The sequence below is a fragment of the Triticum aestivum genome, chromosome 1A (assembly GCF_018294505.1).
Source record: "Triticum aestivum cultivar Chinese Spring chromosome 1A, IWGSC CS RefSeq v2.1, whole genome shotgun sequence".
In the NCBI taxonomy this organism is placed as follows: domain Eukaryota; kingdom Viridiplantae; phylum Streptophyta; class Magnoliopsida; order Poales; family Poaceae; genus Triticum; species Triticum aestivum.
Genome location: NC_057794.1, coordinates 500,187,413 through 500,200,814, shown reverse-complemented (window position 1 = coordinate 500,200,814; position 13,402 = coordinate 500,187,413). Strand labels below are relative to the sequence as shown.

Below are 13,402 nucleotides of genomic sequence, written 5' to 3'. Positions count from 1 at the left end.
ACCCAGACACATATGAAGGAGAATTCTTCCAAGAAAAACGTCTTTCCAAAAAGCGTTTCAAGAACCGCTATACTTCACCCCAAAACAAATAAGTAGACAGCGACAATGAATCCGACATCACCCTAGAGGAGGAACAAGAAGAGCCGGAACAAGAAGAGGTTACTGATGCGGATGACCTGTCAATGCTTGACCGATTACGTCAAGGTGGCCTTGCACATGTTGATGCCAATGAACCCTATGAGCCCATCATTGATTATAGTGATGATGATGATTATGCATTTATTGATGATACTGATCGAGATTATTAGTACTGTCAGGTATTCAATTTTTTATGTTGTACTTGATGATGATACACTTAAGTGATATACATATTATTATTCATGTCGGTACTTTTTTTATGTTGTACTAATTTCGTTTATTCTTTGTCATGGCAGGTGTTGAAAGATGGTGGGCGCTGGTCGGGAGCGCGCCGAGGCCCCTTCTTCGTCGGCGCGTGGTGCGAGGTCTTCCATCCCACACGCACCTCTCCGCCGAGCATTGCTGGACAGTATGGCGACACCGCCGGGCCCTTCTTCGTCGACCGCGGTGCCCAGCAGGGGACGACGTAAGAAGAAGAGAGGAGGTGGAGCACGTGGTCGCGGGAGAGGAGGTAGGGTGACTCTTATGGCGCCTTCCTCGCCGCCTCCCCCAGCTATTTCACCCGAGCACGTGACTGCTAGGGTGGACTCGTCTGAGGAGGAGGCTGCATGGACTCCGATCCACGAGCCTCCGGTCCACGGGTCTTCGGCCCACGAGCCTCGGGTCGACGGGCCTTCGGCCCACGAGACCCCGGAGGAGCACACATCTGGATGGGGTAACTGGTCGGGTCAGCCTGAGGAGCCGAGTGGCCATGCTGATGATGGCGGGGAGCCGAGTGGCCATGCTGATGATGGCGGGGAGCCGACTGATTTTAAGGAGGGGGAGGAGGGGGGCAACGTCTACCAGCGTGGTGCTACACGGCTCCCGTCCGTGCCGGCGACCCGCGAGCAGAGGTGGTTGATTTTCCCTGATGGGGAGAGGTAAGTGCATTTAATCTTTTTGTACCTTCTGCATTCACGTTTCTTCAAATAACTGATGTGTTGGCCTTGTCATGCTGCAGGGGTTGGGACCACCATGAAAGTGTCCGCCGGCCCAACTCCGTCCTTGGAGTTCTGATTTGGCAAAACTTCCCGGGGTTTGTCATGTTGCCTGGTGAGGGTCGGCTTCCAGAGGTTGGATTGACTTGGGAGCACTACTTGGCTGCCCCGGCCCCGCCGGGTGAGATTATCGACGGTGTGTTGTGCGAGACGAGGGCAGACGTGGTGATCAGAAAGTTCTGGGTAATTGCTCCTTTACACAATTAAAAATCTTCAACTAGCTAGTTATTAATTGTACTAATCAATATTGTCTCATTTGATTGCAGACATTCTATAGGTGTGAGGAGGGATACGAGGAGGATGTGGCAGATGTTATCCATAAGGAGTGCAAGCGCCTACTTCAGAACTTACGGCATGAGGTTCGGGTGCAGGCTGTTTGAGACTACTACGCCGGGCGTGGTATCAAGAAGCCCAAGCAGGAGTGCCGCGATAAGTTCTTGAGTAAGGAGCAGTACATGAAGGTAATTCTTAAGGCCTTGTACTTACTTCCTTCATTTAGTAATTCATAGTCGTAGCGCTCAAGTTTCTATTTGCTAACTTAGGCCCCTCCGAGATGGTGTGCGGATCGGATGGATTGTTGGGAGGTGTTGGTCAATCCGTGGTGCTCAAAAGAATGGCTGGCCACCCACAAAGAGGCCAAGGACAAACGTGCCCAAATGGAAGGTGTGCCACACCACCAAGGCATCTCCAACTTATTTCAGTACGGGCGAAACTGGGTATGTGGTTTGCTTCATGATTCATGCAATTCATTCATCATGCTAGTTTTAGCCCTTTAATTACTAATTTACTTTGTTTCTCTCTTTCAGGAACGCTACAATAAGGCGGATAAGGTGCCAGAGGTGTACGACCTGCATGCCATGGCCCACACTGGCTCTTACAAGAAAGTCAAGGCATTCTCTGCGTCTGACCTCGATGATCCAAAGAACTTCACCAACATCTCCGCCCACGACAAGCTCGTGCAATATAGAGATCAGGGGAAGGCGAGGAAAGGGGAGGACTTTAACCCGAGCCAGGGTCCCATTGATACAGAGCTGCTGATGATATCTGGTGGCGGGAGGTCCCATGGCTCCATAGCCATGGGAGATGGACTTATCCGTTGTCCTAGCACTCTCCCGGAGATCAAGGCGCGCCAGTCGAGCTCCGCTCCTGAGATAAGGCCTCGTGAATGGCCAGTCCAACTCGCCTTCAAGGTTAGTTATACGTACTCAGCTATCTTTCTCCATTACATTGTGTGCTCTTCCATCAATGATTACAAATGGTCATGTGAGTGGTGTTGCAGGCTGCTATACAGAGTGAGAGAGATAGAACAGAGAAACTTCTGGCGGAGGCGGCGGAGAGGCAGCGGGAGTTGGAGGAGAGGATGACAAAGATGTTGGGATCTAGTGTTGAATACCAAGCCTAGTACATGAATCATGATAGCCTCAAGCGTATGGATACCAAACATCTTAAGCATAGGTAAGCTACTTGGTAGGCAACCCTTTAGATATTGCTTAGCGTTAGGCTGATCCTTATTAATCAAGAACTTTACTATGTTAGGAGTTACTTTAAATAGATTATCCTCATCGAACTTCATTGTGCAATTTGCAATTTGATTCTGTAAATCTATTAATTCAGTATCGGAAAACACACCATTTTGATTCTTCTTTTCATTAATCAACAACTTTCTAACATCATCCTGATACATATCAACATTAGAAGTCTTTTTCGTTTTGTCAATATCCAACAGCTTAGCGTAGTAATCGTTCCAGAACTCCTTAATAATACGTGCATTTTGCAAGATTTCTCATTCTCAATGCTATCATCATATGTCTCGGAACAATAAAATAGAACCTGCATACTTTTATTTGTTACCCTTAAAAAACCGCAGTAAGGATACGAATACGACTGAAATAAACTACTAGAATCTAAATATAAGGAAAGGATCAGAATAAGTACTAATGCTCTGTATAATACTTTTCCCCGAGCGATGGTTTAGCGGATTCGGAATTGTAACCAAGCATCCTGGGTTCTATACCCGATTCAACACTAGAGCATGCAGCCGATCCTGGATACATAACTCTAAAAAGTGTGTGTGCAGTTTTGGATCTTTATTGGTAGCCAGTCTTTCACTTCTGCCTCTCCACTCCCATGCCTTTCTTGGTCGGACCAACCCAACCGGCGATTTCCGACAAGTCTTTCTGCTTAGAGCAAGAAGCGGAACCAAAATAAAGCTTTCTTTATTTTCATTTATGGATAACCAATCCATTTTCCAATATAGTTGGGAGATTTTACCCAAGAAATGGGTACATAAAATGAAAAGATCGGAACATGGGAATAGATCTTATACCAATACTGACTACCCATTTCCATTGTTGTGCTTTCTAAAATGGCATACCTATACAAGGGTTCAAGTTTCGATCGATATTTGCGGAGTGGATCATCCCTCTCGAAAACGAAGATTTGAAGTTGTCCATAATTTACTGAGTACTCGGTATAACTCACGCATTCGTGTACAAACAAGTGCAGACGAAGTAACACGAATATCTCCGGTAGTCAGTCTATTTCCATCAGCCGGCCGGTGGGAGCGAGAAGTATGGGATATGTCTGGTGTTTCTTCCATCAATCATCCGGATTTACGCCGTATATCAACAGATTATGGTTTCGAGGGTCATCCATTACGAAAAGACTTTCCTCTGAGTGGATATGTGGAAGTACGCTATGATGATCCAGAGAAACGTGTGGTTTCTGAACCCATTGAGATGACCCAAGAATTTCGCTATTTCGATTTTGCTAGTCCTTGGGAACAGCGTAGCGACGGATAATTCCGAATCTACATAGGTCTAGTCCAGGGGACAAATCAATAGGAAATGCTATTTGCTTCTTAAGAAGAAGAACTTTTTTGAAATGAAAGAGTTTCCACGGGCGTCGGATATCATTTCTTCAAATAAGGAAGAAGTGTTATCGAAGGATTTCCTTCCATTCTTCCTAGTATGGAAGAAGTAAAGAAAAAGTACTGCGTCTCGATCTATACGAAAGGGCACTGGTTTTTTCTTTCGGTTTCATTGATAGCAGAAGAGTACGCTAGCTAGCGGAGCCTGAAAACGCTTGCTTGCGCCCCACCCCTACGGAAACTATTGCCTATGCTTGCTGCTCGCTCAGTGTCAGTAGAAGGGAAGAAAAGATGGTCACTCCTTTTAGGAACATGGCGAGCCTTACTTACGACTGTTGCACTTCACTCGCTGCTCGTTCATTCACTTGCTCATGAACTCGCTGCTTCGCCAGAAGCGACTAGTCGCCTCCTTTCCTCCGCCGAAAGATGCTTAGCCAGAAGCGACGAAGGAGGGGAGCTGGGGAAGGCCGACGATGGCAATGAGGGGGAAGCTGTCGTAGAAGCTTTGCCCCTTGCTTTACATAAATGGATTGTTATGAACTTACTAAATGACCTTATTTATTCTCCCGGAACGCTAGCAAATCTAATAGTTCCATCTGCTCTTCTTAACTTAAGAACGAAGGCCGCCATCCTTCTTATTCAGGAACCCTTTGTTTGAGGAGGGCGTATCCCCGGGAAGGGGAGAGTGGCCGAGCGGTCAAAAGCGACAGACTGTAAATCTGTTGAAGGTTTTCTACGTAGGTTCGAATCCTGCCTCTCCCACTTGTTGTAGACTTAAGAGAAGAGAAAGTAGGCGGAAGCCTAGGAGGGCCAACCGAGCGAAGCTCTTTTTTTTGCCGTGCCGTGAAGTGCAATTTTCTCGTATGCGTTTTAGAGAGGTTGTCGAAAAAAGACGATCTATAGAGATTCCCCATCTATATCCAATCGAGAATAGAAGCGAGTCGCTTCCGGCGTCGGCTTGTAGTCTCTGCAGTCGGCACACGCACGCGCCCGCCATCATGCCTCCTTGGTTCGGGACGAAGCCAAGCGAGACATACGATAGACGAAGGAAGCGCCCACCCAGCAGGAGGGCTAAAACCTGTAGTTTTGAAGTTGCAAACTCCAGCTTCGAAGCTGGAGTGCTTTAGCCCTTTTTTAAGCAAGAATCACCGTCTTGAGCGCCTTGCGCGCTCAAGAACAAGCAAGGGATGAGCGCTTTGTTGCTAAAGCGGATACGTTTTCTTGCTGGGGAAGGCTAGTTTGATCGAGGATTGGAGAGGAGGGAGAGGTGGAATAAAAAGCTCGGGATGGATTTTGGAGTCTTTGTGCGAGCCGTATGCGGTGAGAGTCGCACGTACGGTAAGGAGGGGGGTTCGCGTCTATACGTGTAGTGTGGTGGTTGGGCCTACCCACCCTATTTGTTCCATGATCTATGGGTCTACTGGAGCTACCCACTTCGATCAATTAGCCAAGATTTTGACCGGATACGAAATCACTGGTGCTCGATCTAGTGGTATTTTTATGGGGATTCTTTTTATCGCTGTAGGATTCCTATTCAAGATTACTGCAGTTCCTTTTCGGGCGGCTGTAGGACGGACGGCCCCCTATAGGTAGTAGGGTAGGGTGGGTGGTACCGCTCAGATAGCGGCCAATCCTCCTAACTGCGCGCGGGCCGGGCTTAGAGCGCGTGAAACTCATCACTACCTCGTAAGGGCGTTGAGACCATAGCATGTTACACAAAAGCGCCGCTTTCTCAGGAGTGTTGTCACACAGCTGCCCGACTAGAAGAGCTACTCGCTCTGTAGTGTTGTCACACAAGATAAGCACGCCGCCCGCCTGCTGGCCGGGCGAATCGAAGTTATCTTCCGGTCAACTGTCCACCCAGTCAAGTGCAAAAAACACAGTGGAATCACGCAACGCACGCTGCTGGTGTGCTTCCTGCCCACGAGGAAAGAAGAGCGACAAGGTTCAGATTTGACTGTTTGCAGCATGGGAGCTGATTACCCAAAAAATCCCTGGGAAAAAAGAAAAGATATCTCGGTAACGAAAACCATAGGAGGCTGTATTGGCGAGATCCAAGGGTTCACAGCAGCCCAAAAGAAAAACCGCCTGGAAGTCCGAGGACCTTTAGTACCGTACCGAACCAGCAGCCTTCGCGCCAAGCGACGACCGCCCTTGTCCCTTTCCTTTTTCCATTCAGCCTACTTCTTAGCTTTGTTCCGTCAGTCTAAGGCAAAGCTTAAGTGGTTTGCCTACCTTACCCACTTGATGAAAGGGAACGAACTTCGTTTCCTTGGCGGCTTTATGGATGGATTCAGTCAGAAAAAACTCCTTCCTTTTGAAAAAAGTGACGCTTTGCGTCTTCGCTTCCGAGGGTTAGGGTATAGGCCGTTTCGAGCAAGCTTTCGCTTTTTCTCCCGGCTTTCTACAACTTTCGCTTTAGCTTCCAAAGGCGACCCAATGACCTTTCCGGAATTGGAAGTATTCGTCGCCCTACCCTAAGAAAGAAGTCACTATAAAACAGCTTGCCCTCCAGAAGTACCAAAGGTGCGCGGAGCCCGGTGAAAATGAATATGTTTGCTACTGAAAGAAGCCTGCCTATTGACTAATATTCGTCTTTAGAATGAAAGTAGCTATGAAGCCCAATCTATACTGTCGATTCAAAAGGGGGCATAGTCATATGGGTGGGGTGTTTGTGGGGAGCTGCCTTGGATATGAGGAATTCCTCCAATCTAAAAAAAAAGAACAAAGAAAAAGTCCGTGACGAAGATCTTTCTTTTCTATCAATAGATAGGAATGAGTGTTCGTTATAGGGGATAGGATCCATCTGCTCTCTCTCTCTCTATTTTCTTTGATGCAATTTAGAGAGAAAGAGCAGTGTGAATTAGAAAAAAAGAGAATCGGGAGATGATTCCAAAATAGATACATAGACATCTCAAGTAAAGGGATGTATATATTATTCCTATATATATCATCTATCTATGAAAAAAGTAAACAAAGTTCGTTTTTGGGTTCCCCGAAGCCCCGAATGGATTGGATCGTTTCTGCTTCTGCCAACGAAATGAAGGCCTCTCCCCTTCCGAATGCTTCTCCGATCCTGAAGTTCTCGCGAAGAGAATAAGATGCAGCTCCCCCTCCCTCTGTCTTTTTCCGCTTTGCTAATCTTCCCATCTAACGCGGGCCGGGCTTAGGCGGGCGCGGGAGGAAGAAAGAAAGTCGAAGAGCGTCTTCTCCTTTGTCCTTTTTTCAGTGCAACACAGGAAAGCACCCTCTTTTTGTAATCCCTGCAGCTTCCCAGAGGCTTGCTTTTTTTTATTGAACGCATGGCGTAGCTAGGACCCCTCCAATCATGTTTGAGCCTATGTTCACCCGGGGCCAAAAAAGGAGAATTCCGGAATGCCTGCCGACGTTCAGATAAGGTGCATATCCCTTACCACTAAAGGAAAGGCTCGACGAAGGGGGGGATATTAGCTGGGTAAGGAAAACGCTTTCGGAGATTGAGATGTCGATTTGTTTTTCATCGAAAAGGAAGAAGGCCGAGGGGATAGCAGCCTTCCTTCGGGCTTTGCCTGCCGACGTTCTAATAAAGAATTCCGGCTCGGCCCGGGAAAGCGCTGGCAACAACATAAAGAAAGGGGTCCATGTAGCTGCTGCGCCCGCCCACTGAGCAGCAGGTTCGGCATCTACTACAAAAGAGAGAATCCACTTCAGATAACCACGTCTCTGCTAGGCAGCGTGTGGAATGGCCGAGAGCGGACCAAATGGATATATAATCCAAGCCGAGAGTGGAGTTACGTGAACAGCCGTCTGATGGAAAACAACTTTCACGTTCGGTTCAGAGAGCACTTTTTTCGTTGAGAATAAGTCCTTCCCTTTTGTGTGAATTCCCCAGCGGCGAATTAACAACTTGTGGGGCCCTATCTATTCAATCTCTCGAGCCCCAAGAAAACCCCCCTCTCCCTCGGACTCAATCTCTCTTTTGACTCTATATATGTGGGCACCTGATATCTATGAGGGTTCACCCACCCCGGTGACAGCATTCCTTTCTATTGCGCCTAAAATCTCTATTTCTGCAAATATGTCACGTGTTTCTATTGTTGCTTCCTATGGGGGTACATTACAACAAATCTTCTTTTTCTGCAGCATTGCTTCTATGATCTTAGGAGCACTGGCCGCCATGGCCCAAACGAAAGTCAAAAGACCTCTAGCTCATAGTTCGATTGGACATGTAGGTTATATTCGTACTGGTTTCTCATGTGGAACCATAGAAGGAATTCAATCACTACTAATTGGTATATTTATTTATGCATCAATGACGATAGATGCATTCGCCATAGTTCCAGCATTACGGCAAACCCGTGTCAAATATATAGCGGATTTGGGCGCTCTAGCCAAAACGAATCCTATTTCGGCTATGACCTTCTCCATTACAATGTTCTCATACGCAGGAATACCCCCGTTAGCCGGCTTTTGTAGCAAATTCTATTTGTTCTTCGCCGCTTTGGGTTGTGGGGCTTACTTCCTAGCCCCAGTGGGAGTAGTGACTAGCGTTATAGGTCGTTGGGCGGCCGGAAGGTTGCCATGAGTAAGGTTGGGAGACCGAAGGCAGTTTTCCGTGCACCGGACACGTAGCTTACCGAATCAGTTGCAACACAGATGGGAATGCATGCTACGAAAGACAGGGTCGAGTCTGATACATCAACCGTCGACTCCATATCCTTGTACGAGTCCACAATCACTACACGAGATGAACCTGGGTTTGGTGAATGGAAGTTGGCCTTAGGTGTAATAGGACTCCCAGTTACTGCGCGCGATCGTATACTGAGGTGCTCCCCGTCGGTTGTTGGAACGACGCGAGCCGGGCCGGGCCTCGATTCCTTTCAAAAAGATGAAGGGACAGAGGTGACTAATTCCCCATCTCATTTGGGGCGGAAAACGAATCGACATCTCGATGTGATACAGCCCTTTCCATTTTCGTTGGGAAAGAACGGCGAAGTCCATCCGAACCCTCCAATGAAGAAATAAGAGGAGAGCAAAGCGCCAATGGCGCGCGAAGCGCATGCGGAAGGGGCACGGAGAAATAAAGAAGTGTGGGGGAGAAGCAGCCGAGCTCATTCCCTTCGCTTCCTGGGCCCAAAGCAGTGCTTTGTTTCCTGGCCAAATCAAGGATTTGGGGCTGATTGCAAAAGATATCTGAATAGAAAGATAGATCCATCCATCTATCCAGATATCTAAAAAAGAATCGATTTCGATTTCATGAAACCTTTGATTCAAAGAACTGCGCTTAGCCCCCCCGCTCATGAAACGGCTCTGCTGCAATGGATGGCAGAGGGTCCGTAGTACCCGAAGCACTGGAGTGATCCAGTAGCCGGGAAGGGGCCTAGAAGTGCCTACTACTACACCACACTTGGCTCTACACATTTACAGAGCTTACCCCTGTCCAGTGTCTGGCAGAACGTTGGGGGCTTCAATCGTCGACTCGTTATCCCCATCTCAGCCCAGGCTAACGGAGCCTGACTTATTCAGGGGAGAGAGTGGAGCCTATCGAAGCACTCTTGAGAGTAAGATCCTTGGCTCCTCTTCATTCTCTACAGGGGTCTCTGCCCACATGGAAGCGGGGCAGAGATGGATAAGATCAAACACGGGAATAAGAAGCATTTGAAATGCCTTTTTGATCATTTTGATAGAGGGGGATGGATAAAGTGGGCAAAACAGACTCACATTTTTCAATCGAAAAGATGGGTTCCTTTTTCGTCTCGACAAAGAAAGAATCATCTTGAAAACGCTCCTAACCCCTTCGTAGGGCCGTGTATAGTAAGTGATCCGAACCTGCCCGGAGCGAGCCCCCCTTAGAGGCAAGTGAAGTTGGTGAGCCGTATGATGGGCAACTATCTCCTGCGGTTCGGAGAGGACTCAGCTGTTAGTTAGTACCCCCTTGGTTTCGGGGTGGACCCTTTCACTCTATTTTATTATATACGCTTAGCGAAAAGAATGTTTTTTGATAGACCTAGGACATGGATTCTATATGAACCAATGGATCGTGACAAGTCGTTACTACTAGCAATGACTTCCTCTTTCATTACTTCATCCTTTCCATATCCCTCTCCCTTGTTCGATCTTACTCATCAAATGGCACTCAGTTCATATCTGTAAGTTCGTTCGATCATTGACAAGGTTCAAAGAAAGGGTGGGCCATTCACCATGAAGGCTAAAAGCGAGATAGGCTTTACTGGACATTTTCGCTTACAAAGGCGAAGACAATTCCGCGTTTTTTCAGCCGATTCTCCGAAATTTAAGACAATTATCCTCACTCAAACTTCAAAAAGTCCTTTTTTTTCTGATGTAAATTCTGTCTGTCTCCTTTGTCCTTCCTAACGCTAGTCTAGTCTCCGATTAAAGGATTGATACGGGCGTGCTTCCTTGCAGAGGGTTGTTTTAGACACCTACCCACCAGAAACTTCGCTTTGCCACCCAGGTATAACCAAAGCCTTCCACAAAGGAATATTTACTACTGGGTCCATCACGTGTCCAGATACCGGTGCATCCCTTGCCGTTTCCCCATCGGCTGAAGTTGGATCAAAGTCCCCGGACGCGAATGCTCATTATAGAAAGAACTAGGCCTACTTAGGTAAACAGGCACCCCATCACTACCGTAGTAGTTGAAATCTCTAACTTAGGTGCGTTTGCCCATTACTTCTACCCATCTACGCGATTCTGAGATCCAGCCATTGGAACTGAGAGATCCCCGCTGTTTGACCTACTCAAGTAGGCTTTCTATTGAATATCCACCCGTGGTAATTGCTTGACTGGTAGAAGCACCAAGCTTTGGTACTATAGTCGTACTCGAGACCCTATTGAGCTGCTTAGTCTTCTCCTTTCTTTGGCTGGTGAAGGGACGGTGGACTTGTTGTTTCATTGCTCTCGCGCTCTGATCTTGATATTGATTGCCAACTCGGATAGAGGAAGTAAGCTGTTCTGTTTGGGCCATCGTTCTCTGTTCTATTGGATTTGACACTTTTTCTGATCTCCCTCTGCCTGTTTTTGAGCTCAATAAAAGAGAAAGTTTCATGCCAGTATGGGCGAAAACCATCAATTTTCACATTCCCCTAATAAATGGGTGTTTTTGAGGTCCTTTTTCCGATCAGTTTCATGCCAGTATGGGGTCAAAGTATACAAAAATCACATTCTCCCCGTAGAACGCTGTTTTTAGAGCTCTCCTTTTTTGGAAACTTTCATTGCGCATAGTACGAAAACCAACAGAAATCCCACTGGCAAAGGTGTTGTGCCGGTTGCCGACCAGGCGATCGACCAGCTTCCGACCAGAAGCGTTGGTCCAGTGAGGTGAGCCACGACCAGAACAGAGCTGTTACAAAGGAAGCCCACTCCCTTATGTTCTGATGGGAAATAGGACTAGGATCTGTAATAGTTGTATCTGCTTTCCTTTGGTTTGCATGGGCACGTGATACATTCCTAGCATGACGTTGGAACAAGCAAGGACCCAGCGTGATCCAGAGGGCAAGCCCATCCCGGGTAACTTTGTATCCTGACCCAAGCCGGAAGTTTGTCGAACTTGTAGTCTAGGACATTGGTAGGGATCCGCATGGGCACGCTGAACAATCCGATGGCCACCCACAACACGAAACATCGGCCCCGCTCGTAGCGCTTGCCGATCATCCCTATCTCTACCGGGCCCGTATTCCCCGCCTCGCTGATACTTATTCATTTCTTTGAATCGATAAAGATGGGTATCCATGCCTCTTAGTTCCGGGGAGATACTGGTTATGCCAGTGTGGACAAGTTCAAATGGAGCAAACCCGCAAGAGCATGGAGCATAGGATTTGAATTAGCCCAATGCGGATGGCAGCGATCGAGCAACTAAACGAGCGAACTCCAAATAGAAATCTTTTGCGCTTTCCTAATGTGTTCTAACAGGTGTTACAAGCTTCGATAATCTAGCGTGAACTAACCCGAACTATGGTTTCGCTTCCCTAAACTATGTGGTATAATCACTTTAAGTGAAGCATGTCCCGATGATTCCCCGGATAGGAGAAGGCCAGCTGGGTCATTTGTTTGTATAATTACGAGTCAATTCACTCCTGCGGTTTTTGCCCGAGTCAAAAGACAAGCAAGTCCTTTGAGTACACAGCGAACGAAGTGCCAGAATGTGAGCCTAGGGTGAACAGTGGTGCTTCCATGGCAGTTGGATAGTAGATCAGAGAGGCAGGCCAGTAGAATATGGAGTTGTTTTCGTTCTCTTGTTATTCTTTTCTGGCTATAAGTATTTCTGTCTTGGATTCGTTTGGCCATTAGGTTTGAATTGCCTTCTCTTTCTGTCTTCCATTTGAATTCCGTGATTTATCCTGCTATTTGGAGAGTAGTTGATATGGTCTTTCTTGGGTTTGGCTTTCAAAGTGCAGTTCGAAAAGAGTGAGTTGCTGTCAATGGCTGGAATGGAATATATAAATAAGATGGAAAATATGGCTTTCTTTCCATCTACCTATTTGAAGTAGTAAGCTTATCTTTTAGGTGGGAATAGTTTACAATCGAGTTTGAAAGCATTAATGAAGTGAGCCTATTACATCAAGTTCTTTTTTGACCTTTTCATTTGAAAGTAGCCATAGGCAAGGAAGGCTACCTATTGATACGGAAAGAAAGCCATCTCTGGCTATTCTTTTTTAGGGTGGAAAAGAGTGCTCCATATCCATATATGTGCTTGGAGGGAAGGCCACATCTTTAATTGTATTCTTTTTCGAGGTCATCCTCTTCAGCCTGTGTTAGTAGTGCTAGTTTTTCGTTTTTAGTACCTTACGGGTCTATAGAAAGGCTTAGAGGATCCTAAAGTGTCAGTTTATGTTGGAATTGCTTTGCTCTTTTTCAAGCAAATAAGCTTGAAAGAAAGTGCTTTTATTTGAGTGGAAATGAAAGAAGAAATCGTCTATCTAGACAGAGTATGTGTATTATTCGGTCCATGCTTGCCCTTCTAGGCCCTTTAGATCTATATCTATCTTACTATCGAAAAGGGTTTTAGGAGGAGCAGAGCAAGTCGCGTTTACAGCCAGCAGTTCTTATGGGCGTAACTCCCTCTAGTATTCCAATAATCTCCTTTCCTCCAATATGTCACTAGTATTCAAGTATGCGGCTCGTATTAGTATGCCAGGCGTTCGAGAGACCAGAATTCTTTTCATAGCCTTCCCTTCAATATGCCATCTTGTCTTGCGGCGCTCTATCCTTCCAAGCGAGCCTGTGCTCGGGGAGCACTCCTTCTATCATTCATAAAATATGCTTATCTCTCCTTGGTCGTAAAGCTTCGCTTTGCTTTCATTTACCGAAAATGCCATTGGAGTTTCCAGCCGGGAGGCGCAGTCTCGTACAAGCAACT

General features: G+C 46.8%; 2 protein-coding genes and 1 non-coding gene across 4 annotated transcripts; all 3 read left to right on the top strand.

The window, feature by feature from the left end:
* Positions 1-3,070: 3,070 nt before the first annotated feature.
* Positions 3,071-4,030, top strand: LOC123060519 (NADH dehydrogenase [ubiquinone] iron-sulfur protein 3-like). The gene has a single exon (XM_044483278.1). The coding sequence runs from the start codon at positions 3,113-3,115 to the stop codon at positions 3,974-3,976; it is 864 nt and encodes a 287-aa protein (XP_044339213.1). The 5' UTR covers positions 3,071-3,112; the 3' UTR covers positions 3,977-4,030.
* Positions 4,031-4,723: 693 nt separating this feature from the next.
* On the top strand, positions 4,724-4,806 carry TRNAY-GUA (transfer RNA tyrosine (anticodon GUA)). Its single transcript has one exon. It is a non-coding gene; the product is annotated as a tRNA-Tyr (tRNA).
* Positions 4,807-4,877: 71 nt separating this feature from the next.
* LOC123060510 (NADH-ubiquinone oxidoreductase chain 2) lies at positions 4,878-10,215 on the top strand. Of its 2 annotated transcripts, XM_044483260.1 has the most exons (3): positions 4,897-5,602; positions 8,013-8,584; positions 9,988-10,215. In XM_044483260.1, exons 1-3 carry the CDS (start codon positions 5,449-5,451, stop codon positions 10,174-10,176), a joined length of 915 nt encoding a protein of 304 aa, XP_044339195.1. In that variant the 5' UTR covers positions 4,897-5,448; the 3' UTR covers positions 10,177-10,215. The 2 variants fall into 2 exon arrangements, with proteins under 2 accessions (XP_044339203.1, XP_044339195.1); XM_044483268.1 differs by having other exon boundaries at positions 4,878-5,602; positions 8,013-10,215.
* Positions 10,216-13,402: the final 3,187 nt, after the last annotated feature.

Bases quoted from the DNA above. Each gene is read 5' to 3' on its own strand.
- LOC123060519 (XM_044483278.1), top strand. From the start codon at position 3,113: ATGCTCTGTATAATACTTTTCCCCGAGCGATGGTTTAGCGGATTCGGA.
- LOC123060510 (XM_044483260.1), top strand. From the start codon at position 5,449: ATGATCTATGGGTCTACTGGAGCTACCCACTTCGATCAATTAGCCAAG. The intron at 5,603-8,012 runs GGGCGGCTGTAG...TTTTGACTCTAT, and splicing joins GATTACTGCAGTTCCTTTTC to ATATGTGGGCACCTGATATC. The intron at 8,585-9,987 runs TGGGCGGCCGGA...CCTTTCACTCTA, and splicing joins TGACTAGCGTTATAGGTCGT to TTTTATTATATACGCTTAGC.